General features: G+C 34.2%; 1 protein-coding gene across 1 annotated transcript in view; it reads left to right on the top strand.

The window, feature by feature from the left end:
* The window catches only part of LOC134844951 (uncharacterized), a gene marked incomplete at its 5' end in the record, with an annotated part of 89496 nt that overhangs the window by 22005 nt on the left and 40060 nt on the right, over positions 1–27431 (top strand). Inside the window, 7 exon segments of the mRNA XM_063861777.1 lie at positions 5545–5685; positions 10881–11021; positions 13368–13499; positions 14020–14175; positions 19579–19713; positions 19932–20210; positions 21123–21278. Coding sequence (XP_063717847.1) covers positions 5545–5685; positions 10881–11021; positions 13368–13499; positions 14020–14175; positions 19579–19713; positions 19932–20210; positions 21123–21278 — 1140 coding nt within the window.

The following is a 27431-nucleotide window of genomic DNA, read 5'->3' as shown; positions in this document are numbered from 1 at the left end:
CTTCGAAACAGCTCATTTAAAACTTTGAGGGTTTTGACTATGCTGGAAACGCACAAGCAATCATAATCTTAACCGCAAAAAATTGTTCCGAAATTAAATTTATTGCCCCAATTTATAGCTAGTCTTTTTATCTTCATATAATTATCCTTTCATGCGACTAATTTTTTAATACTTAATATTTAATATCAACGATCCAAAAATTCTAATTCATTGAAAATTTTATTACTAAAACTATTGGCGAACTATTAAAGGGAATTTCGAACTTTAAAGATTTTGATTTGATATAGAAGCTGTTTTTGTTCCGACTTTCGATACGAAAGTAACGGAATATTTGTGCTCGGGTGGGTTTTTTTTTTCTTCAGACAAATTTCGACTTTTTACCTAGCCATTTTTGACGGAATTTTTTTATATCATTCAAAAGGTATTGTTGTCCTGAGCTTAAATTTGAAAAGATATTTCACCTGTGATCGTTTTTCGTAAAGTTATCGGGGTTTAAAGATTGCCATTTTGGCCAATTTGGAACAATTAATCCGTGATATACTTCGCGCTATTAACGCGTAAGCGAGATTTAATCCGTCTTAGAAATCGTTCCAAATTGATTCAAGGAAGCTTATATGCCATAATTGATTTGTTACAAGGAGCGAAATCTATCTTTTTGTACTTTATATGGCGTGTGGGGGGATAATTTTCATAAAAACTTTCAAAATTAAAAAAAAAATGCATTTTGTTTTTTCTTACATTTAATTTTTAATGTTATTGCTGCTCCATAAAACCTTAAAAGGCAGTCGGAACATTCAGGGCTGCGCCCTGATACGAGGAGTCTTGTTTTAATTTAAAAGGAAACTTGGAGACCAGACATGGATAGGCAGAACATTAAGGGTTTTGTTCCGATAAACTAGCAATCTTGTTGCTCCAGTTTTGCGGAAAAAGAGGATTCAACGTGAACGGTCTGATTTGTTAGTATTTGATTTAAGTATTTTAAGAACGTTTTCTAGTGAGTTCGTTCCTGGAATCTTCGAAACAGCTCATTTAAAACTTTGAGGGTTTTGACTATGCTGGAAACGCACAAGCAATCATAATCTTAACCGCAAAAAATTGTTCCGAAATTAAATTTATTGCCCCAATTTATAGCTAGTCTTTTTATCTTCATATAATTATCCTTTCATGCGACTAATTTTTTAATACTTAATATTTAATATCAACGATCCAAAAATTCTAATTCATTGAAAATTTTAGTACTAAAACTATTGGCGAACTATTAAAAAGAATTTCGAACTTTAAAGATTTTGATTTGATATAGAAGCTGTTTTTGTTCCGACTTTCGATACGAAAGTAACGGAATATTTGTGCTCGGGTGGGTTTTTTTTTTTCTTCAGACAAATTTCGACTTTTTACCTAGCCATTTTTGACGGAATTTTTTTATATCATTCAAAAGGTATTGTTGTCCTGAGCTTAAATTTGAAAAGATATTTCACCTGTGATCGTTTTTCGTAAAGTTATCGGGGTTTAAAGATTGCCATTTTGGCCAATTTGGAACAATTAATCCGTGATATACTTCGCGCTATTAACGCGTAAGCGAGATTTAATCCGTCTTAGAAATCGTTCCAAATTGATTCAAGGAAGCTTATATGCCATAATTGATTTGTTACAAGGAGCAAAATCTATCCTTTTGTACTTTATATGGCGTGTGGGGGAGATAATTTTCAAAAAAAAAAATTCAAATATTGGAGAAAAAAAATTTTATTTTATTTTATTTAATTTTTTTAAATGTTATTACTGCTCCATAAACCTTAAAAGGCAGTCGGAACATTCAGGGCTTCGCCCTGATACGAGCAGTCTTGTGTTATTTGATACACTAATTTTGCCGAGTCTGTTGCTTATTTCATAGCACAGTTTTCACTCTGGCAAAAAAAATTTTGGTTTAACCATTGAAAACTGAAGTTCGAACGAATCAAAATGAGTTCTGCCAAGCTTACATATTGCTTAATTCGAAATAGATTAGGTATCTCGCACCAGCTTCACAAACGTCAATGATAATATATAAAATTACTCACTGTATTTTTCGATTTTCAACGTGAAGCTTAATGTCAGTGCTCGACCGAAAAAGGATAGTCGAGAAAAGGTTTTGGATATAGCAGTAACTCGAAACATAAATAGAGCACATTCGAAACAAATATAGTTGGTTGTGCATGGTCGAATCATACGTCCAGCACCGAAACACAACTCTCCTCTCGTAATCTGATGTTACGGCAGGATTTTTTTGCTTTTCGACATTAATTTTTTTTCTTATGGCCAGAGAGGATAAAAAGTACTAATCTTGAGAAGAACACGTTTTTTTTTTCAAGTTTATTGCATAAATTGCCAAAAGCGACGTGAAAAAGGTTTGTGTATCAATGAAGGCCAAGAATTAACGTTTTAAAATCAATCTTGTCTTTTTTGAAGAAGCATATTTAGGATCATAAATACGATCGTATTGAAATAAATGTATTTTAAAGCTAATCATATACAAAAATTATAGATCGGTTTATGGTGGCCGGGAAGGGATTTTAGTTGTTTTGCTCTACAGATAATTTTGTTGCTTTGATTATTTATATCAGCTTTTCACATAAAATTTTGATGTTCATCGTCTTTCGAAAAAAGTAATGAATTATTTGTACTCGCGGTGTTTTTTTCCAGACAAATTTTGAATTTCTGGCAGTTTTTTTTGTATTATCAGAAAACTATTGTTATCTTGAGCACAAATTTTATTTTAAAAAAATATTTTACCTGTGATCATTTTTGTGAAGTTTAAATTTTGCCATTTTGGTTATTTGAGGTAAATACCACGTTATAGCATAAGCACCAGAGATTAAGTCCGTCTTAGAAGTCGTTCTAAATTGAATTGAGGCATGCATCTTGGTCGTTTTGATATTTGCTGTATGCAAAAAAAAATCATTTTTTTTCATAGCGTGCGGTTTTCGCAAAAAAAAAACAAATTTAATTTCGTTTTCATTTTTTAAAAAGTTTATCATTGTTTTTCAAGTGAACTGAAAGAGCTAAAAACGCAATTCAAACATACAGGGCTTCGCCTTGATACAAGAAGTCTAGTTGCCTTTTATTTGCGATCAAAAATGAGCGCTGATTTTTTGTACCATGGACGCATGCTTTGAAGTGAAAACTTTTTCATTTAGAAAATTCTTAAATGATTATTTTTCTTACAATTTTGACGCCAAAGTGTGAACCAAAACACTTAAAACAAGTAGTTGAAACAATGCAATACTGAAAACAAAATGGCACCATGAAAATCAATTACTTCTACCAAAAACACCAAAAAGTAGTTTTCTAATTGCGTAAATTTCTGAGTTAAAGCTTCTTTTGGCTGGAAAAGTTTTTAAAAAAAGATAAAGAAATGTGGTAATTCGTTTTTTTCAGTTAATGAAGTGTGCTATGGATGAAACAAATTTTTTCACTCGATAAACTTTCACACGGTTGTTTCCGCTTTTTTTCTAGCTTAATTATCCTCAGATCAATTGTTTGAGTTTTTTTTTACTCGAGTGCACCTGGAGGTGATGTATCTGGTTTAAGTGGGTTAGTTCGACTAGTGCAAACTTAATTCATGCTAGCCATAGTATAATTATAGTTTCAAATGGAAGGTTTGTCAGAAAAGAGAGTATATTTGTCAAATCAGGTTTTTCGAGGTTTTTCAATTCTCCAAGACCCTATTTTGTCAGCAAGTTATTAGAAAACCACCCAAAACATGATTTTTAATACCATTTGATTAATCGTTTTTATAAGTGAATCAGTCAACAGACAGTCATCGACTGCAAATGCATGGTGGTTAAAATCCAAGTTTGGTGGTCAAAAGCATTGCCTAATTAAGCAGTACCATTTCCGACTTCCTGTTTGCTAAGCGAGTCAATTAGATGGGTTCTTTTTTCTTACTCCTACATCCGATTGTGCTAAAAAACCTATCAATTTTATAGCCACCATTGAAAATGGGGAGGAAATTTTAGCTTAGGGTCTGTTTATGTTATTTTTTCTCTTTCTGTTTTCCTCGCAAAATGAGGTCAAGTGGTTTATCATATTGATATCTTTCGCTATGCTTTCAAAAAAGATGTCGGAGTGTCGTGAAAAATCGATTTGAAATTTTAAATGAATAGTCTAAGTTCGAGCAAATAAAGTGAAATTTCGAGCAGTTCTTGCTTTGCTCAGGAAAATTTAGACTGGAAGTTTTCCTTAAAAATTTTGGTTTCTACTTCAAAAAAATGTTTTGGAAGCTTCATTTGGCACTTTTTTGGTAAGATAAGCTTCGAAAAAACCATTCTGCAAAACATCTGAAAGCTTCTTTTTCCAATTCAATTTTTTTTGTTGATTATGTCTATATCACTATTTTTTAACGCGTTTGAATAGTTTTCCTGATCACATCCCGCAAAAAACGTCACCAAAATGATAACAATGATAGCCGGTTACTGCGCAAGTAGACAGAAAGTTCCGGCCATAATCTTAAAAAAATACAACAAAAGTATTTTCAATTTATTGTTGTTTTTTTTCTGCGTGGCGTGATAAAAAAATCTGAACGAAAAAATGCTTAGTAAAACTAGAGCTAAAAGCAAAATCTTTTTAGGAATAAAAACAATTTTTAAAAAAAACGAACATTTGCTGAAAACTTTTGAATTCTTTATTCCGAAAACGCGTTAAAAACTCCTAAAAAATTATTAAACTTTTGTAAAACTAAAATTAGGCAAAACCAAGCTTTTGTAAGCGGCTTACTTTGTTTGCAAGGAATTGTATTCATGCATTGATTTTTCTATGATATTCATTTTATTTTTAAAAAATCTGCAGATTTAATCTTTTTCCCCTATAATTATAATATTTTGCATGCTGTTTTAAAATTTTCTTATACGACTAGGCTATTCGTATAATTCAATTCAACAAAAATTGGGTTCTCCTGAAGTTTAAACCTTATATAATGAGTTCTTTTTTATTTTTTGAGATTAAAACCGTTTTTTATGATATCAAGTCCTCAAAACTGGTAATTTGTACCTGCAAATATCGCTTCTCGGATTTTTGATTGAGATCATGGATAGTTTCCAGGTCCGAATTTACGTGACTGAAACGACTCGTGTTCAGACTGTCGTGTCTCATATTCAGACTATAACACGACTAATTTTCAGACTATCTCGCTGCTAATTTTCGGATTGTATCTAGACTAACTTCTAGATTATTATGTCTAATATCTGAAAAATCTCGAGCAAAATTGGAAGTTTCCGGACTTTGTCCGCGTCGTCTACAAACCCTGTCGGCCGCGGAATGAATATCGGACTGGACAGACTGGAAAGACTGGAACTTTTTCGCTGACCTCTTGCCGGCAACATGCGCAGCCATTAGCTGTTTGAGAAAACTGTACTAGTATACCTCCATTTAGAAATAATATCTAATGGCAACGAAGGCACTTTTAGGGGAAAAAATAAGGATCGTTTGACCAAATGGGTTAAGTAAATAGTGAAATAATGTCTTTATTTTACTTCAATGCAATGCTATTAAAAGACTGGTTTTGTGTTGCAGGGAAATCTTTGCCATGGTGGAACTCGCAGCAGCAGCGCATCCACAGTGTGTTGCTATCAGACGGCGGTGTGTATGAGTTCTACCAATCAGAGGCTGACAGGACCCAAGGCAGGGTGGGACTTCTCAGACTCATTGTGTCTGGTTAGTCAATATATTCATACCAATAATATTAATTTATTATATTTTCGGGTCGAGGTTGCTGTTTTATGATCAGACGGTCGCGACCAAATTTTGGTATTTCCAGACTGCTGCAACCGAAGTTGGATATTTTTATACCGCCGAGACCAAAATTTGGTATTTCCAGACTTTGCGGACCGAGGTAATATGTGTCCGCGACCGGCGCAAGAAAAGGAAAGCTAAACGCGACCGGCGCGACCGATTGAAAATTAACCGCGACCGGCGCGACCAAAGAAAAATTAACGGCGACTGGCTCGGCCGAAGAAAAGTTAACGGCAATCAGAAAAAAACGACTGGAGAAAAACGTTCCAAAGAGGACGCAGTTAAAACAATCGAACGTGAAGTTTTTCCACCAAAAAAGTTGAACAGAAAAATAAACGATACCGGGACGAGTTTTTGACTTTATTTTTCCACCAGCGTGACCAAAAACACCAATTTTTTGACCGACTAGAACCGACTAAAACAATAACTGACTTTGAGTTTTGACTTGAGCTTTTTAGCTTTTTTGAGCATCGCTGATTGGTGGATTTATAGTTATCTTTCAATTTTCTGTCCATATTCCTCTTTCTAAACTCAATTGTTCTTGTTGTGAAAATAATTTGTACTAATTATTTTAAATTATTTTCATAACAAGATCAATTGAAATTTGAAAGAGAAATATCGACAGAAAAATTTTAGATAACTGCACAATTCCAGCAATCAGTTATGCAGAGAAAAAATAAATGGTGTAATCAGAAATCAAAATCATTTATTGGTTTAGTCGTTTGACATTCATCTCAACAATCAGCTCAGCTAGTTTTACAACTCATGATATGTTGAACAACACCAGGTTTTGTTGGTAGAAAAGCTGCCTGTCATAATGTAATCTATTGATTAGTTATACGCAAAAAGTCTAAGCATTCGATTGAATCGAACCATTTTGCTCAATTCTCAGAAAATTTGGCAATTTTAAATTGATAAAATGGTCGTTCGATTTATTATTTGATTTAATTTTAGGTAGTATCTGATTTTGAAGCCCACTCAGTGACTATATTTGCCAACGTTTTTATCTCTTAATTTTATACTTTGCCCATGAAAAGTTCGTTGAACCTGTGATCGTTTTTCGTAAAGTTATCGGGGTTTAAAGATTGCCATTTTGGCCAATTTGGAACAATTAATCCGTGATATACTTCGCGCTATTAACGCGTAAGCGAGATTTAATCCGTCTTAGAAATCGTTCCAAATTGATTCAAGGAAGCTTATATGCCATAATTGATTTGTTACAAGGAGCAAAATCTATCCTTTTGTACTTTATATGGCGTGTGGGGGAGATAATTTTCAAAAAAAAATTCAAATTTTAGAGAAAAAAATTTTTATTTTATTTTATTTAATTTTTTTAAATGTTATTACTGCTCCATAAACCTTAGAAGGCAGTCGGAACATTCAGGGCTTCGCCCTGATACGAGCAGTCTTGTGTTATTTGATACACTAATTTTGCCGAGTCTGTTGCTTATTTCATAGCACAGTTTTCACTCTGGCAAAGAAAATTTTGGTTTAACCATTGAAAACTGAAGTTCGTACGAATCAAAATGAGTTCTGCCAAGCTTACATATTGCTTTATTCGAAATAGATTAGGTATCTCGCACCAGCTTCACAAACGTCAATGATAATATATAAAATTACTCACTGTATTTTTCGATTTTCAACGTGAAGCTTAATGTCAGTGCTCGACCGAAAAAGGATAGTCGAGAAAAGGTTTTGGATATAGCAGTAACTCGAAACATAAATAGAGCACATTCGAAACAAATATAGTTGGTTGTGCATGGTCGAATCATACGTCCAGCACCGAAACACAACTCTCCTCTCGTAATCTGATGTTACGGCAGGATTTTTTTGCTTTTCGACATTAATTTTTTTTCTTATGGCTAGAGAGGATAAAAAGTACTAATCTTGAGAAGAACACGTTTTTTTTTCAAGTTTATTGCATAAATTGCCAAAAGCGACGTGAAAAAGGTTTGTGTATCAATGAAGGCCAAGAATTAACGTTTTAAAATCAATCTTGTCTTTTTTGAAGAAGCATATTTAGGATCATAAATAAGATCGTATTGAAATAAATGTATTTTAAAGCTAATCATATACAAAAATTATAGATCGGTTTATGGTGGCCGGGAAGGGATTTTAGTTGTTTTGCTCTACAGATAATTTTGTTGCTTTGATTATTTATATCAGCTTTTCACATAAAATTTTGATGTTCATCGTCTTTCGAAAAAAGTAATGAATTATTTGTACTCGCGGTGTTTTTTTTTCCAGACAAACTTTGAATTTTTGGCAGTTTTTTTTGTATTATCAGAAAACTATTGTTATCTTGAGCACAAATTTTATTTTTAAAAAAATATTTTACCTGTGATCATTTTTGTGAAGTTTAAATTTTGCCATTTTGGTTATTTGAGGTAAATACCACGTTATAGCATAAGCACCAGAGATTAAGTCCGTCTTAGAAGTCGTTCTAAATTGAATTGAGGCATGCATCTTGGTCGTTTTGATATTTGCTGTATGCAAAAAAAAATCATTTTTTTTTGATAGCGTGCGGTTTTCGCAAAAAAAAACAAATTTAATTTCGTTTTCATTTTTTAAAAAGTTTATCATTGTTTTTCAAGTGAACTGAAAGAGCTAAAAACGCAATTCAAACATACAGGGCTTCGCCTTGATACAAGAAGTCTAGTTGCCTTTTATTTGCGATCAAAAATGAGCGCTGATTTTTTGTACCATGGACGTATGCTTTGAAGTGAAAACTTTTTCATTTAGAAAATTCTTAAATGATTATTTTTCTTACAATTTTGACGCCAAAGTGTGAACCAAAACACTTAAAACAAGTAGTTGAAATAATGCAATACTGAAAACAAAATGGCGCCATGAAAATCAATTACTTCTACCAAAAACACCGAAAAGTAGTTTTCTAATTGCGTAAATTTCTGAGTTAAAGCTTCTTTTGGCTGGAAAAGTTTTTAAAAAAAGATAAAGAAATGTGGTAATTCGTTTTTTTTTCAGTTAATGAAGTGTGCTATGGATGAAACAAATTTTTTCACTCGATAAACTTTCACACGGTTGTTTCCGCTTTTTTTCTAGCTTAATTATCCTCAGATCAATTGTTTGAGTTTTTTTTTACTCGAGTGCACCTGGAGGTGATGTATCTGGTTTAAGTGGGTTAGTTCGACTATTGCAAACTTAATTCATGCTAGCCATAGTATAATTATAGTTTCAAATGGAAGGTTTGTCAGAAAAGAGAGTATATTTGTCAAATCAGGTTTTTCGAGGTTTTTCAATTCTCCAAGACCCTATTTTGTCAGCAAGTTATTAGAAAACCACCCAAAACATGATTTTTAATACCATTTGATTAATCGTTTTTATAAGTGAATCAGTCAACAGACAGTCATCGACTGCAAATGCATGGTGGTTAAAATCCAAGTTTGGTGGTCAAAAGTATTGCCTAATTAAGCAGTACCATTTCCGACTTCCTGTTTGCTAAGCGAGTCAATTAGATGGGTTCTTTTTTCTTACTCCTCCATCCGATTGTGCTAAAAAAACCTATCAATTTTATAGCCACCATTGAAAATGGGGAGGAAATTTTAGCTTAGGGTCTGTTTATGTTATTTTTTCTCTTTCTGTTTTCCTCGCAAAATGAGGTCAAGTGGTTTATCATATTGATATCCTTCGCTATGCTTTCAAAAAAGATGTCGGAGTGTCGTGAAAAATCGATTTTAAATTTTAAATGAATAGTCTAAGTTCGAGCAAATAAAGTGAAATTTCGAGCAGTTCTTGCTTTGCTCAGGAAAATTTAGACTGAAAGTTTTCCTTAAAAATTTTGGTTTCTACTTCAAAAAAATGTTTTGGAAGCTTCATTTGGCACTTCTTTGGTAAGATAAGCTTCGAAAAAATCATTCTGCAAAACATCTGACAGCTTCTTTTTCCAATTCAATTTTTTTTGTTGATTATGTCTATATCACTATTTTTTAACGCGTTTGAATAGTTTTCCTGATCACATCCCGCAAGAAACGTCACCAAAATGATAACAATGATAGCCGGTTACTGCGCAAGTAGACAGAAAGTTCCGGCCATAATCTTAAAAAAATACAACAAAAGTCTTTTCAATTTATTGTTGTTTTTTTTCTGCGTGGCGTGATAAAAAAATCTGAACGAAAAAATGCTTAGTAAAACTAGAGCTAAAAGCAAAATCTTTTTAGGAATAAAAACAATTTTTAAAAAAATCGAACTTTTGCTGAAAACTTTTGAATTCTTTATTCCGAAAACGCGTTAAAAACTCCTAAAAAATTATTAAACTTTTGTAAAACTAAAATTAGGCAAAACCCAGCTTTTGTAAGCGGCTTACTTTGTTTGCAAGGAATTGTATTCATGCATTGATTTTTCTATGATATTCATTTTATTTTTAAAAAATCAGCAGATTTAATCTTTTTCCCCTATAATTATAATATTTTGCATGCTGTTTTAAAATTTTCTTATACGACTAGGCTATACGAGTTTCAATTCAACAAAAATTGGGTTCTCCTGAAGTTTAAACCTTATATTATGAGTTCTTTTTTATTTTTTGAGATTAAAACCGTTTTTTATGATATCAAGTCCTCAAAACTGGTAATTTGTACCTGCAAATATCGCTTCTCGGATTTTTGATCGAGATCATGGATAGTTTCCAGGTCCGCATTTACGTGACTGAAACGACTTGTGTTCAGACTGTCGTGTCTCATATTCAGACTATAACACGACTAATTTTCAGACTATCTCGCTGCTAATTTCCGGATTGTATCGCGACTAACTTCTAGATTATTATGTCTAATATCTGAAAAATCTCGACCAAAATTCGAAGTTTCCGGACTTTGTCCGCGTCGTCTACAAACCCTGTCGGCCGCGGAATGAATATCGGACTGGACAGACTGGAAAGACTGGAACTTTTTCGCTGACCTCTTGCCGGCAACATGCGCAGCCATTAGCTGTTTGAGAAAACTGTACTAGTATACCTCCATTTAAAAATAATATCTAATGGCAACGAAGGCACTTTTAGGGGAAAAAATACGGATCGTTTGACCAAATGGGTTAAGTAAATAGTGAAATAATGTCTTTATTTTACTTCAATGCAATGCTATTAAAAGACTGGTTTTGTGTTGCAGGGAAATCTTTGCCATGGTGGAACTCGCAGCAGCAGCGCATCCACAGTGTGTTGCTATCAGACGGCGGTGTGTATGAGTTCTACCAATCAGAGGCTGACAGGACCCAAGGCAGGGTGGGACTTCTCAGACTCATTGTGTCTGGTTAGTCAATATATTCATACCAATAATATTATTTTATTATATTTTCGGGTCGAGGTTGCTGTTTTATGATCAGACGATCGCGACCAAATTTTCGTATTTCCAGACTGCTGCTACCGAAGTTGGATATTTTCATACCGCCGAGACCAAAATTTGGTACTTCCAGACTTTGCAGACCGAGGTAATATGTGTCCGCGACCGGCGCAAGAAAAGGAAAGCTAAACGCGACCGGCGCGACCAAAGAAAAATTAACGGCGACTGGCACGGCCGAAGAAAAGTTAACGGCAATCAGAAAAAAAACGACTGGAGAAAAACGTTCCAAAGAGGACGCAGTTAAAACAATCGAACGAGAAGTTTTTCGACCAAAAAAGTTGAACAGAAAAATAAACGATACCCGGGGCCGAGTTTTTGACTTTATTTTTCCACCAGCGTGACCAAAAACACCAATTTTTTGACCGACTAGAACCGACTAAAACAATAACTGACTTTGAGTTTTGACTTAAGCTTTTTAGCTTTTTTGAGCATCGCTGATTGGTGGATTTACAGTTATCCTTCAATTTTCTGTCCATATTCCTCTTTCTAAACTCAATTGTTCTTGTTGTGAAAATAATTTGTACTAATTATTATAAATTATTTTCATAACAAGAACAATTGAAATTTTAAAGAGAAATATCGACAGAAAAATTTTAGATAACTGTACAATTCCAGCAATCAGTGATGCAGAGAAAAAATAAATGCTGTAATCAGAAACCAAAATCAGTTATTGGTTTAGTCGTTTGACATTCATCTCAACAATCAGCTCAGCTAGTTTTACAACTCATGATATGTTGAACAACACCAGGTTTTGTTGGTAGAAAAGCTGCCTGTCATAATGTAATCTATGATTAGCTATACGCAAAAAGTCTATTTTGTTCAATTCTCAGAAAATTTGGCAATTTTAAATTGATAAAGTGGTCGTTCGATTTATTATTTGATTTAATTTTAGGTAGTATCTGATTTTGAAGCCCACTCAGTGACTATATTTGCCAACGTTTTTATCTCTTAATATTATACTTTGCCCATGAAAAGTTCATTGAAGCAATTATCTGGATATCAGTCTAAAACTAGTTTGCATGGACTTTAGTGCCGATTGAATTCTCGCAGTAGGCCAAGCCATATATTGTTCGATTTTCGAGAAAAACGCAATGTTTATGCTTGAAGCAGTTTTTTATTCAGTCAATTATCGGCGATCAAAATAACTGTTTTTAACAAAAAGTTTTATACCCCATTGAAAACAATCAACACCCTAAAATCAAATGTAAAAATCTATTTTACAAATGATCACTTTTTGCAAAATGCTGGGAGTTTGAAAGTTGCCAATTTGGCCAAACTCTGGATTAATTTATGCGCAATTTGAAGATTTTATTCATAATGAGGAAAACCTAACGCAAATTGCTTAAGATTTCAATGTTTTTTTTTTCCCAAAAAATATTTGATCTGAACTGAACAGCAGTCGGAATATTCAGGGCTTTGCCCTGATAAACAAGCTGTATTTTTTGCATAAAAAGTGAGCATCAATATGGCATTTTGAAAACATGATAGTTGTTTGAGTCACAGGAATCAACTTGACAAAAAATGCTGTCATATCAATTAATTACCGTGAGCTGTTTGAGAACCGTTTCAGATAAGTTCTAGTTTTCAATTGAAAGCGAACCAAAAACTCACATTATTTTTAAATTCTTTTCCCCTTAAATCATCAACTAAAGAAACTTCAAAATTAAAAAAATTGGACAAAAAGCTGACTTTATTTTAAAATAATCTCCTAAAGAGCCAACCCGTGTTGACCTCGCAGGGATAATCATCACTGGTTCAGCACTATAAGATGAATCAGTGTTGCAAATGGACTGATCATGAATAATTGGTCTCTGATCAGGGCCTCGAATAGCGATGAAGATTTTGACTAAATTGCAGCGCTGAATCATGGATATTTCAGTGCGACGATGGCTATTCTAAAAATCATCACTGACTAAGAGAGAATTCTGCGCTAACTCCGGTTTTCGTAGCTGTTTCGCAAATGATTCAGTGCTAAGTCGGAGCGGAAAAGCGCGCATACATTTTTTAGTTTCAATAACTTTACAAAAAGTTATAACTGTTAAACCATTTTCATTTTGTGCTTAATAGTACCGAGATTTGTGATATACACATGAACACTTTCTAACAAAAACTATTAGTTTGATCACCAAAATGGTCAAAGAAAACAACATCATAAGTTTAAAAAGGCATAATTTTCCACGAAACTGGAAAACGAAAACACCACGAGAAAAAACATCCCCTACTTTCCCGATAATAATCATTGTTTTTTTTCTACAGAGTGTGAGCCCCTGATCTGGGGTCGTGCATGTTCCGAGCACTGTCCAATCTGTCACAATGGGGGAGTATGTGACCAACTTATGGGAGAGTGTATTTGTCCTCCGGGATTCAAGGGCAAATACTGCGAACATGGTAAGCATGCGAACAGTATAAGACCATCTATCTGCCAGAAAAACAACCAACATAAAAGCTGTTCAAGCTTTAGCGAATAGATTCTGATTGGTTATCATTTTCTGACATTTCCTAGCCAGTGCTTCCAGAAACTCGCGAGATGCACAAAGAGTTTCTAAAAGTGCGTGAAACACTCTGCTTTTGTCTAGTTTCGGAACATCTTTGCATCAGTCGTAGGACTGTTAAACTATCCTCAGACCAATTTTCAGGTTCAATCGGTAAAAATTGCATCGACTTAGCACTCGAACTTCGACTTTTCTTAAAATAGTTTCGAGACCCACGATGGAAGCATAAAATGACAAAATAGCTTTTACTTCCTATTGTTTTTCTAGGCTGTAAAGTGGACAATAATCACGTTGTCTGTCCCCTCTCTGAGTCTCGTTTCATAAATTCAGGTCTTTTTTTATAATCGGTTCGTGTTTTTGATGAAACTTGTTCGTTTGAAACGGTTTGGAGAAATAAGTTTCTTTCTTTGCTGCAGCTTGCGAGGAGTCCTGGTTCGACGCCGGCTGCACCTCGCGATGTGGGGCTCCTGATGAGTTCGGAGGCAGGTCCTGCAGCTCCTACCTGTTCTGTATGCAGGACCCGTTCGGGTGCTCCTGTGCCAGTGGGTTCCACGGGATACACTGCAACGACGGTGAGTAATAATGTCAACTCTTCCCGAGGCATTAATTTGGTTCAAACGGGACTTGATCTCAAATTATTTACATCTCAAAACCCCGACAGCATAATAACCCGAAAAGTAAACCCTGAGTCACGCTATCTTGCGTAACACTTTTCACCAAAAAAAGTTGGCCAAAAAGCGTTTTCTTAGTGTTTTGGGAGAGCTCGAAAACTCAATTTAGTTAACCTAAAAAAGTGTCGACAAAATTTTTTGATTTTTTTTGAAAATCTAGATGTGCCCCTGATTTGCCTATATTTTAAAGCAAGTGAAATTTTGAGAGGCATTTTGATTGAGAGGCATCCTTCATGACGACAAAACTGATAAAAGTAGAGACTGGAACAAAGGTCTGAATTAAAACGATTACAAAGTTCTTAAAAGACCTCTAGAAATGAGTGTGTAGCCACCAACAAGCGGAAGAAGTACACATAGAAAAGACTTTTTACTAAGGTTTAATTTTCGAAGTTTTTTCTCCTTTGAACCTCAATAGTTTAGGAGAAAAATGGATTCAACCTGCAGCAGCCGAGCGGCAATCAAAATTTCAGCATAATATTTTTCAAAATTGCATGATAAATTTTTCTATGTGAACTGTGCCGTGAATTTTCCTTCAATAGCTCAGGTTTGTTTGCCCCGCCCAGATCTGGTTCGAAATTTCGAAATTGGGTAAGATCAGACTCAGGTGGAGATGATGGAGCGAAATCCGGCCTAATCACTATAAAAATAAACACAAATATCCGCCGGCTATATAGTTAACTCAGTCGTTTTTTACAATCATATTAACTACCATTTCCACCCGTCACATCAGTCTGCTGCTTGCGAAGATTTTTAGCAAATCTTTTTTTCTACACATGTCAAAGTGATGCATAAGTCATATTTAGAAAAAGAATATTCAAGTTTTTCTAAGGCTAAGTAATCATCTTTTTGTTTATGAATCCGAATTTGAAAGGCAAAAGAAGTCAATTAGCTTAATGCAACCATTTTTTAGAACCCTTGTCTGCACAGAAAACACTATAGTAGAAAGAAACTGAAATTAAACCCCTTTATTGTCAAAAATTTTAGAAAAAAACCGCCCTCTTAAACCTATAAAGAGAGTTTTGAAAGGTGAAGAATGAAAAATGCTCGCTACTTCACAAGAGCTGTGAAAATTTTCAAGGTTTTGTCTCGAATTTAGAACAGGAAAAACCGGAAAAACCTTATATTGGTGGGTTTGAGCGTTCTTCCGCCCCTTTTACCCACTTTTTTTTCAAAAAATGACCCTCATTTTGGTTTTCTCGCAGTTCTATGGCTATCGAAATTTAACAAAAAAAAGGTTGAAGTTAAAAGCACTGCCGAAGAAGCGAAGCTGAAAAGATTGAGCATTCTGTTCAGCTTTCAAGGAACAGAGTCAAGAAATATGTATGATTGCGACCAAGATTAACTTTTCCGTAAAGGTGGTTTTTATACCATAGACAATGTGCTATTTCAGGGCTTATTCAATATGGTATTCTTTGTAGTGGTTTCATAAACATCATTTCCGACTGATAAAATTGATCATTAATCTGCATGGCTAGAGGCTTACAACACGGCTTTTCTTTTGTCCAAAATCGGAGGCGAGTTAAATAGGCTGGATCAAACAAATTGAAATTAGTATAGTAAAAAATAATGCTTATAGAGCTCAGAACAGCTGCTCATTATTCAATTCATTAGCTAGTCATGTTATTTCTTCACAATGGAAATGGTTCACGAGATACCAAAAAAAAACAGAATTTGAATTGCTTGCTATGTTAAAAGTCTATGCTTACCAAAAATTCGTTTCCGAGTTTTTTTTGTTCCGACTATCGAAAAAAGTGAGGAAAAAAATATGCATGGGGTGTATTTTTATTCAGATCAAATAATGACTGTGGTTGGGTATGGCACTGGAAATCTTCGGATTTCCAAGCAAGTATGCTTTCCACTAGCCTAAATGCGAAGTGCTTGACTAACAGTTCATAATTTCAATGGGAAAATCAATCCGCTCTCATAATGATTCCAAACTAAATTGAGGCAAACTAATTGGTCATCTTAATTCGACTCAAATTTTAACCCTTTAAAATTGATATTGGCGGTCTAAAATTTTTGTTTTGTCGAAATTTTATTCAACAAAAGAGACCAGCTAAGGGGCAGTCGGAACATTCAAAGCTTTGCCCTGATATACAAGCAGTCTTGTTTACAGTTAGATCACTTCATGGAATGTCAAAATGTGGATGTCAATGAGTTATCGAGGACACCTCAAGAGCAGAGTAAAATGAGCAGTTTTTCGTGTACGCATGTGTTTGCCAAAAAAGAGACAAAATTGCTTATAAGAAAAAAAGCTTTTATCATGGCAAAATCCTGAATAACTTGTCTCTCCTTTGAAAAGTACAAAATGGAGTCTTTTTGTTCCGACTTTCGATACGAAAGTAACGGAATACTTCTGCTCGGGGTGGGTTTTTTTTAGACAAATTTCGACTTTTTAACTAGCCATTTTTGACGGGATTTTTTTTATATCATTCGAAAACTATTGTTGTCCTGATCTCAAATGTGAAAATATATTTCACTTGTGATCATTTTTGTAAAGTTATGAGGGTTAAAAGATTGCCATTTTGGCGATTTTGACCAACTCGGGACAATTAACGCGCGATATAATTCGCGCTATCAAGGCGTAAGCAGAGATTTAATCCGTCTTCGAAAGCGTTCCAAGTTGGTTGAAAGAAGCTTATTTGCCATAATTGATTTGTTACACGGAGCAAAATCTATTGTTTTGAATTTTATATGGCGTGTGGGGGGATAATTTTCATAGAAACTTGTTCAATTTTTTTTTAGAAAAATTTTTTTTTCATTTTATTTTATTTTTCTTAATTTTTTTATGTTGTTTATGTTATAACTGCTCCATAAACGTTAAAAGGCAGTCGGAAATTTCAGAGCTTTGCCGTGATACGAGCAGTCTTGTTAACTTTTGAAAGTTGTTGAAATTAAATAGAAAAATGGAAAACATTTCATTTTTTGTTTCACTTTCCCCCACGCGCTAAATCAAGATTTATTATGATCTAATGAAGTATAATAAGACCAATTAGCTTGGCTCAATTCGCTTTGTACGGAGTTCAGAGCTGAAAGAAAATTGCCACTTGAGGTTTAATGGCACAAAATATAGAGCGCGTTAATTAAGCAAAATTGGCCGAATCAGCAATTTTCGAATCCCATAACTTCACAAAAAATGATGACAGGTACATTTTTTTTTGAAAATTGGAACTCAGGACGTTAAAATGTTCCAGATCAAATTTATAAAAAAAAATCCGCTCAAAAGTGGCATATAAAAAGCTCAAAACAGGTCTAAAAAACACAGCATCCAGCCAATTTCTTCTGTCATTTTCTTTAAAAGTCGAAACGACAAAGATAATTTGCTGCTGTGTAAAACCTCTATTAAAAAAAATTAAAATTGACGAGGGAAAATTTTGCAATCTTGAAAACCAATTTCCAACTTTTTCCACTTTGTTTTTTTTTTAAATGCCCTTTTGCCTCACTAAACAGTTGTGCTTTTAATTAATGAGGTTCAGTAAGATAATTATTCCCCGTGCAAAATGCAAAAACATTAGATTGGGAGTGAGACTCTTTCATTCGTGTTAAATAGACGAAAAACAGACATTTTTTTGAAATAGATATTTTAGAATCAAAAATGTAACCTATAGGTTTTTCCTTGAAATATTTAACAAAGGATAAAAAGACATAAACCATTGTTACTCTCCGCATTTTGTGACTTGGTCGTAACAATAAAAAAGTCTCCAATAAGATCTCTCATAGTGTGTTTCAGGCACTTTTTAAATTTTCATCACATGAAATTGATGCCGTTTTGGTTATCGTAACAACTCGACTCCTATCAAGCTAACTTTTTGTTGTACAAGGTTTAGCTATAAATATCGGATTTGAAAGTGTCTATCATGGCTGAGGTCGCATGGAGCTGGTAATCTCGGATGACTTGAAAGTAATTTACCTAGTATTGTTGAAGTCACATGGAGCTGGCAATTTCGGCAATTTCAGCAATTTCAGCAGTTGTGTCTTAAACTGAAGTTAAAGAAATTAAAATAAGACTGCTCGTATTAGGGCAAAACCCTCAAAATTCGACTGCCCTTTAACGTCGATAGAAACTGTTGAAAAGTTAACTTTTTTAGCCTGTGATTCTTCAAGAAGGTTTGGGCAGTACGGAATAATCAATGAACGCAAAACTTTCCAATTTATTTTAGCGCGTAGTAAATGCAATGCAGTTATCCGGCTCAGAAATTTTTGATATGATTTATTAAATTTTTCAGCAAAATTTACTTCGGCCGCCCTAAAAGACATCCGAACATTCAGTAATTTGAAATGATTAAAGCAGTTTTGTTACTTTTTACTCTAATATGCGGATATTAGGCGAAAGCGTTATGAGGCGAGTGATCTTTGTTTAATCTAATTTTCGACAAGAAACAAAAAACAATGCATATTTTAAAGTTGTCTTTTCAACGTTAACCTATAATATTTAAAGATAGTTGATTCTAATAAATTTAGAATCGCTTATAATATGGCGATAAAATTGATTTCAAATCGATTATAATTCATTAAAATGGAGTTTTGTCTGCAATATTTTCAAGCAAGTTCGATACATTTTTCATCCAATTTAATCAATTTTAATGGAAAATCATCTATTTTAAGTAGCCCAAAATGTTATAACTCATTCAGTTAATTCATAACCTTTCAATCTTCAAAATGAGATTTATTTTTGGCTTATGTATAGAAAATGTCACCTACTTTTGAATTTTTCCTTTACAATTTTTTCTGTGTTTCTAAGATTTTGAGCCGTGTTTTGTCGAATAATTTCAGCTTTGGAAAAAAGCAAACTTTTAGCATTCAAAATTATGGGAATAGCATTAAACGTTGATAAGAAACTTATCTCTCGAATTATAACATTTTATAAAGAAAATGGATGATTTTTCAGCCTTTTTAAAATCAAAACAAATATTTTAAATTAGATACATTCTTGTTTTGTTTATTAAAAGGTGACAATTTTCTTTGGCTCATTTGGTTTAGTGGGATGATCCATAGCGACCTTAGACAGGGGCTTTACCTTTCCCTCTCGTCTGCTGTTCGACACCCCATCGCCATCGATCACTTGATCGTTGGTCCGTGGCTCAACATCATCTGTGTTCGTTAGTTGCAAAAGTGAGACAACGATTCTCAACCCGAGAAAAACCTGCAAAATTGCTGGTTGGTGTTATTGAAAAAGCACAACAGCGATTCGACGTAAAGAGCAAAAACGCACGTTTGTTGCTCGTTGTCATCACAGATGAATGGTTCAAGCCACCATTTTCAGGCCAGGTAGGGCTAAATTGACCCCAAGAGTTGACTGTTTAGAATGTGAGAATGGCCTCTTTGGGGCTGGGTGCACTCTAAAGTGTCATTGTGCAGGGGGGAAGCAGTGCAATCGCGTCACAGGTCACTGCGAGGAAGGCTGTGCACTCGGTTACAGTGGTGACTCATGCCAGACGAGTAAGTTGTTTGATTTTGGGGTCTTTCCTCTTGGCTACCTGAGTCGCGTCCCCAAATAGTAAGTCGCGAACATCGGAAATCAAAATAGGCAAGGCACAGAAAATATACTACTGTTTTGTGTCCTTTTTATACTAAACAATTATGTTTCATTGCTACTCTAGCTCCTGAATTTTCATTTTCAAAAGTCAAACCAAAAAAAAGTTTATTTAATTCTTTAGACGACAACACTGCGGAGCTGCTCGCCTTTTACAACCGGAGAACGAACCCAGGCCAAGACACCGAGTTCGTGTGTGCCCTGCAGATGTCAAAACGACCCCTGATAACCGACTGTAAACTGCAGGCCCCGGATGGTACTATCCGGAACGCCTCCGGCACCAGCTTCCTCGGCCGAAACTACCCCTACAAGTGGTCTTTTCTCATACCCGATACACAACTGGGGTCATACAATTGCATATTTAGAGACAAATTAATGACTTCAGCTGAAATTAGATTCTATGGTTAGTCATGACAAAAAAAACTGAACTGTATGTCGCAGCTCAAACATTTTTCTCAATAATGCAGGAAAAGTTTCGTTGATGGATTTCTCGGTCCTTTTCGAGAATTTTTTCATGAATTGTTAAGTCATTACTTGTTGTAACTTCTTTGTTTGACATAAATAGGTCTTTTCTAGCTCCCACATGAAACCCATAGTTAATTGGTGCCGACGGCTTTTTGGGAAAGCATTATGGCAATTGCGTCCAAAAGATCATTATCAGGCAATGAAAGAGTCTCATTCTTAAGACAGATAGCTTTTGCGCTCATAGGCTGAAAACTGTTTCTTATTTTAGTAACAAACAACATGCTATATCGCCATAATTTGTTTCTTAACAAAATTCATCTCTTCTTTCTCAATGCAATCTTTTTTATGTAGAGTTGCTAATCGCATCTCACATACAAAGGTGAATAGGTGTAAAAAAGGGTTTTCTCGATTAATTCTTCTTTCTTTTTCATAGTTATTATTGAAAACAAAATTAAAAACGTTTCTGCTCTTTTTCAATTGTTTAGAAAGCCCCAGTAAATGCTAATGGTAATTGACAACAATTGAAGCACAGTTTTAGTCGCCAAATTGCCCCAGGGTTTGGTAAAAATCCATTTAAAATATTTCTTCAGTACATTTCAATGCCCAATTTGAGAGATTAAATATTTGACATAATTCATCGAATAATCTTTGTTGAATAGACAACAAAGTACAATTAGGCCTTATTTTCATCCACAGCAAGATTAAATGGTCTTTCACTAATGCAAAATCAATAAAAAATGTGAAAAGATAAAAAATGACGTAGTTGTTCAACCCTTGAGTGTATTGATGTTTTTTATATTCTGATAGCAAAATTTTTTTGACTAATTTTCAAAATGTGTTTCATGTTTAGCGCTTCCCAGATTGAAAGATGCGCCTGAAGCGTTTGAAGTGGGAAGTTCACACGTGATCATAAAATGGAATTCATGGACACGATTCTATGACTACGGAGATGGACCCATAAAAGGGTACAAATTATGGGCAGCACAGAATCGCCATCAGGCACCCAGTAAGATCATTATTGAATCAATTTTTCCAACCAAAATTTTTGTATCCTTTTTGCAAAAATTTTAAAAAATATATCGTCAAATTGTAAAACACTTATAAAACCTATACAACATGTTTATGATTACTTTTTTGAGCATAGAAAACATGTAAGCTTATCAAACGCATGCGCTAACCTCGTCTTATTTACCGTGACTTTCACCTCATGGAAGGATAAAAGCTTGCTGTGCATGTAGCACAGAATTTAAGAAGTAACAAGACTGCTCAGTAATAAGTAACAAGAAGTGACAAGAAGCCCTGAATGTTCCGACTGCCTTTTAAGGTTTATGGAGCAGTAATAACATGAAAAATTAATTGTAATAGAAAAAAAAATTTAATTAGAGTTTTGATGAAAAACATCCCCCCCCCCCCCCACTCGCCATATAAAGTACAAAGTGATAGATTTCGCTCCTAGTAACAAATTAATTACGGCAAATAAATTGCTTCAACCAAATTGCAACAATTTTTAACACGATTAAACCTCCGCTTACGCGTTAATAGCGCAAAGTATGTCGCGCGTTAATTGTCCCAAACACGTTAAAGTTAAGCCCCATAACTTGACCACAAAAATAATCACAGGAAAAAGTGGAATACTTTTTCAAATTTAAGCTCAGCAAAACAAAAAATTTTGAATGATATATAAAAATTCCGTCAAAATAGATATTTTAAAGGTCGAATTATGTTTGAAGAAAAAAAACACCCGCAGCACAAATATTCCGTTTCTTGCTTACAAAAGTCGGAACAACAAGACTGCTTGTATCACGGCGAAGCCCTGAATGTTCCGACTGCCTTTTGAGGTCTATGGAGCAGTAATACAATGAAAAACTTAAATATTATAAAATATAATCAAATTCATCCACCCACAAGCCATATAAAGTACAAAGTGATAGATTTTGCTCCTAGTAACGAATGAATTATGTCAGTTACGCTTCCTTCTATCATTTTGGATCTGCTTCTTGGAAGGATTAAATCTCCGCTTGCTCATTAAAAGCGCGAAATATATCGCTCGTTAATTGTCCCAAATTGGCCAAAATGGCAATCTTCAAATCTCCATAATTTCGCGAAAAACAATCACAGGTAAAATATTTTTTCAAATTTAAGCTCAAGACAACAATACCTTTTGAATGATATTAAAAAAACCGTCAAAAATGTCCAGTTAAAAAGTTGAAATTTGTCTGAAGCAAAAAACCACCGCGAGCACACATTTTCCGTTACTTTTTCGTCGAAACGGCAGTCGAAACAATAAGGATCATAAGAACATAACACGACTGCTCGTATTAAGTTCCGACTGCGTTTTAAAGTCTATGGAGCAGTAATAGCATGAAAAAGTTGAATGAAACAAAATACAATAAAAATCATTCCCCCACACGCCATATAAAATTCAAAGTGAGAGGTTTTGCTCCTAATTTAAATCAAGTATGGCAATTACGCTTCCTTCAACCAATTGGGATCTATTTCTAAGACGGAGTAAATCTTTGCTTACACGTTAATAGCGCGAATTATATCGTGCGTTAATTGTCCTAAATTGGCCAAAATGGCAATCTTTGAATCTCCATAACTTTACGGAAAACAATCACAGGTAAAATATCTTTTTAAATTTGAATTCAAGACAACGAAACCTTTTGAATGGTATTAAAAAATTCCGTCAAAAAAAGTCTAGTTAAAAAGTCGAAAACTGTCTGAAGGAAAAAATCAGCCCGAGCACACATATTCCGTTACTTTCGTTACAAAGTCGGAACAAAAAACCAGTCCACGTAACTACTCCACCACCGCTCTTCTGAAGAAAAGTTTAAAACTGGAAATCCGCAAATCCGTTTTTGTTAAATATTGGATTTTTTTAAATAGTTTTTTAAAGACAAAACCACAATTGAAAAGTTTGAAAATGATATTGACCCCCCCCCAGATTGCCTCCCCCAATTAGGGCATTTCCGAGGTTCTTCATTTTGCGTGAAGAACAGTCCACCCTGTGCCATGCTTTTTCCCATTTTGACATTGGTCGGAACAAAAAGTTCAGTCATTTTCTCAGCAAACAGCTCAGAATGTTTTGTACGTTTATACTTTTGAACGCATGATTGTCGGTTTGACAAGGATCGGTTATAATCTGTAATTAAGTATGAAAAATCGGGATTAAGAAGAAAATTAAGAAACTAGAAAACTGAAAAAACTCGTTTTTCTAGCCACCCGATTGCGACTTTTTTTAATGAGTTTTGAGTAATTTTTGATTTTCAAAAACAATTTTTTTGTAACCATTGTTCTTCTAAAAAATTAATGATCAAATTGATAAACTTCGCGTCTAAAAACACAAAGTTTGAACTAATATGCTTCGCTCGGTTTTTAAACTCGCATAATATAACAAAAATATTATTTTCAGTTTGAGTTCAGTGCATCCATTTTTTGCAGATGATTTTGAAAGTTTGATTAAATGAATGATAAAAAAAGGCTGAAGAAAAAAATAACTCCATATCAAGTTCTCCGTTACTAGTTTTGAATGTCAATCTCTAACAATTCACAAATCAATTGGATAGCTCAACAGGGGCGGATCTAAGATTTTCTGGAGGGGGATTTTCAAAAAAGTTTGGAAAATTTGTCGTTCTTTTGTTTTCTGTAAAGTCAACCGAATTGGTTTTTCGAGACCTCCCCGAACACTATAAAGAACCTACTATGACCAAAGTTTTTGTGCCGCCGTCAAATTTTAAAGAAAAACAGACCAAAAAGCTGTTTTTGGCAGTTTTTGGAAAATTATGACAACAAAAATGCGTTTTTTTCCTGCGCGCACCCCCTTCAAAGTTGGTATATATTGGTGCCGAAGACGTCTTTAGAAAAATTTTAGGGTTGGTCGGCCTGAAATGGATATCATAAAATAATACCAAATAGGGACCCTAAATCCGCCCAGTAGCACAAGTAGGGGTGTGTCTAGAATTTATTCGACGGGTGGTTTCGACAAGTTTTTGAAACCTTTGTTCACTTTTTCAAAAAATGACACCAAACTTATGTACCGAATCCTCTCAAAACACCCTAAACGCCCTTTTTTGATAAAATGTTCCTTAGGTGTGTATATGTATGTGTATATGTATGTATATTATATTATATATATTGAGGCCAACGGTAAATATGCTCGTCGTAAAGTAGTATGAAAGGGGGAACTTTTGGGTGGTGAGAGGGTTGTCGAATCCCCGAGGGGGAGGGTGCCTGCGGAAGTCTGCCTCTTAATGTGCATTTAAACGCTAAATCTGCTTTTGAGTTCAAGTGTACCTATGGTGTCCTATGATGATTTGCTCATGGTTTTAGCGTTAGCTTCGTTATAGTTTTTCGAACTGACATGCAATGTTTTCTGTGCTCTTCGACTTAATAAACCTGCGAACTCAACTTTCTGTTCATAATTGTTTTTTCTTACAAAAAAAACAAGCATCAGGCACCGAAAAATTATATTTTTTCTAATGAGTTTTTCTGACGCCTCAGTTAAAGAAATTTGGGAGAATTTCTAATTTTATAAATGAGTTTTTCTTTAGAGACCTTTCACTTAATTTTACGCTAGAAAAAAACATACTAAAGAACGATTGAAATACAATTGTATTGAAGTATGCATTTATAAAAATAACACAAAAGTGAGCAAAAGTGGAAAACGAGACAGAAACAGGAAACTGTTACAAAATAATATGTTTGTTCATTTTGAGATCGACCGCAGTATAGAGCGTATCTTCAAATGAAGCTCTTCAATTTTTAATCAGAGCAAAAGCATCGTTGGCAAAAGACAACCGTTCTGCAACCTTTTCACAGTGAAAACAGTCTTGATTGAGACTTGACTAAAATTGAAAGCCCCCCGAAAATAGATCTTAATGCAGAAATAAAGTGTTTTTAGTTTAAATCAGATGTTTGACAACTTCCCTTTTCCTAATTGGACATTTGTAACATCAATATTTAAGTGGAAAAAACTACCGACAAATGATGCAAAATCGCTCGCTAGGTTAATTATATCAAAAAACGATGAGAAAAAGAATCCTTTTTTTTAGCTACCGAAAAAGCATTATTCAATATCTTTGACTAATGATGTACGCTCCTGGTTACTGTCCGTTTTATGCAACTTCAAAGCGCATCTCTTTCTTTTCTGTAGCGGTACCGTTTTCCATTGGTCTTTTTTCTGCTTTTTTTATAAGTTTCCGAGAAAGCTCTGAAACTTGAAAAGACTTGACGAAAATGAAAATGCCGACATTTTTAAAGAAAGTGGCCTATCAAAACCGTTTGCACGTGCCACTTATTTTTGACTTTTAAAACATTTGTAATAGTTTTTTTTGATTTTCATAAATAAACAAGACTGCTCGTATCAGGGCAAAATCCTGAATATTCCGACTGCCTTTTGAGGTTTATGGAGCAGTAATAACATAAAAAAATTTAATGTAACAAAAAATGTTTTTCTAAAAATTGAATTTTTTGTAGATTTTGCTCCTTATTACAAAACAATTATGGCATATAAACTTCTTCAACCAATTTGGAGCGATTTATAAGACAAAATAAATCTCCGCTAACGCGTTAATAGCTCGAAATGTATCGCGCATTAATTGTCACAAATTGGCCAAAATGGCAATCTTTAAACCCCCACAACTTTGCGAAAACTATCTTTTCAAATTAAAGCTCATGACAGCAAAACCTTTTGAATGATATAAGAAAATTTTGTCAAAAAGGCTTTTTAAAAAATCGAAATTTGTGTGAAGAAAAAAATCCACACCGAGCACAAATATTCCGTTACTTTTGTTACGAAAGTCGGCACAAAAAAAAATCATATGGAAGGATAGAAGCATAAGAAGATAGAATTTAAGAAGTAACAAGACTGCTCGTATCAGGGTGAAACTCTGAATGTTCCCACTGCCTTTTAAGTTTTATGGAGCAGTAATAACATGAAAAAACTGTAATAAAACAAAAAAAACAAAAGTTTTTTTTTGTGAAGTTTGACTTTTATTATGAAAATCATGCCCCCACACGCCATGTAAAGTACAAAAGAATAAGTTTCGCTGCTAGTAACAACCAATTATGCCAAATAAGTTTATTTCAACTAATTTGGAACAATTTCTAGAACGGATTAAATCTCCGCTTATGCGTTAAAACTGCGAATTATATCGCGCGTTAATTGTCCCAAATTGGCCAAAATGCCAATCTTTAAACCACCATAACTTTATGAAAAATGATCACAGGTGAAATATCATTTCAAATTTAAGCTCAGGACAACAATAGCTTTTGAATGATATAAAAAATTCCGTCAAAAATGGCTAGTTAAAAAGTCGAAATTTGTCTGAAGAAAAAAAACCACCCCGAGCAGAAATATTCCGTTACTTTCTTATCGAAAGTCAGAACAAAAACAACAAGGTGAAATGCAGATACATCACAAAAATAGCATGGCGAGCTAGCAGACTATACTAAATAATATTTAAAAAACTATAAAACTTTCTATGTAACAACTAATTCTACTTAAAAAGTTTTTTGAAAAAATAAAAAGTAAAGATTGATTTAATCTCAGAGTTAAAACCTTAAAATGTGAAAGAGACAATTTTCTGGTTGAAAAGTACCTGTTAAATCAATTAAGATTAAATTGCAGTAAAATAAGTCAATATCAGCATACCTCTTAGCAGGCAAGGTTTTAACGAAACTGAAGCTAAAAAAAGTAAATGCTCCTTTTCTCTGCCCAAATATGGGTAGAAGAAAAATAACCTGCGTTAATAAACTGCGATTAAAAACTACAAAATACTGAAAGTACGAAAGTTGGTGATAAAGTGATATATTTTGAAAAATCAAAAAATTAGAGTTGATGGCGCCGTTAGGTCAACGGAAACAGGAACAAAAACCATTTCACCAATAGTCCTGGAAAGATCAAGGATAGAAAGTTATAGCAACTAAATGGTAATGGCATGAATAAAAAGGCGGATCTACCAAAAAAAGTCTGAAATAGGAAGCATAAGCTTAGAGTTTTTTGGGTGCTGTTTTATGAAATTCGCAGGTCATCCATTGAATATTTCGCTATCCATATTGACTGCGTCTCAAAGATTGGCCGGTTGAAGAGAAAATAAAGTGTCGTCCCAGTTCATTTCGACTGTGATTTCATCCGCTGGAATTGGGGTTGCTGGTATGT

The sequence above is a fragment of the Symsagittifera roscoffensis genome, chromosome 4, assembly GCF_963678635.1.
Source record: "Symsagittifera roscoffensis chromosome 4, txSymRosc1.1, whole genome shotgun sequence".
Lineage (NCBI taxonomy): Eukaryota > Metazoa > Xenacoelomorpha > Acoela > Convolutidae > Symsagittifera > Symsagittifera roscoffensis.
The sequence above is the reverse complement of the archived record's forward strand: the minus strand, read 5'-3'. Positions and strand labels throughout refer to the sequence as shown.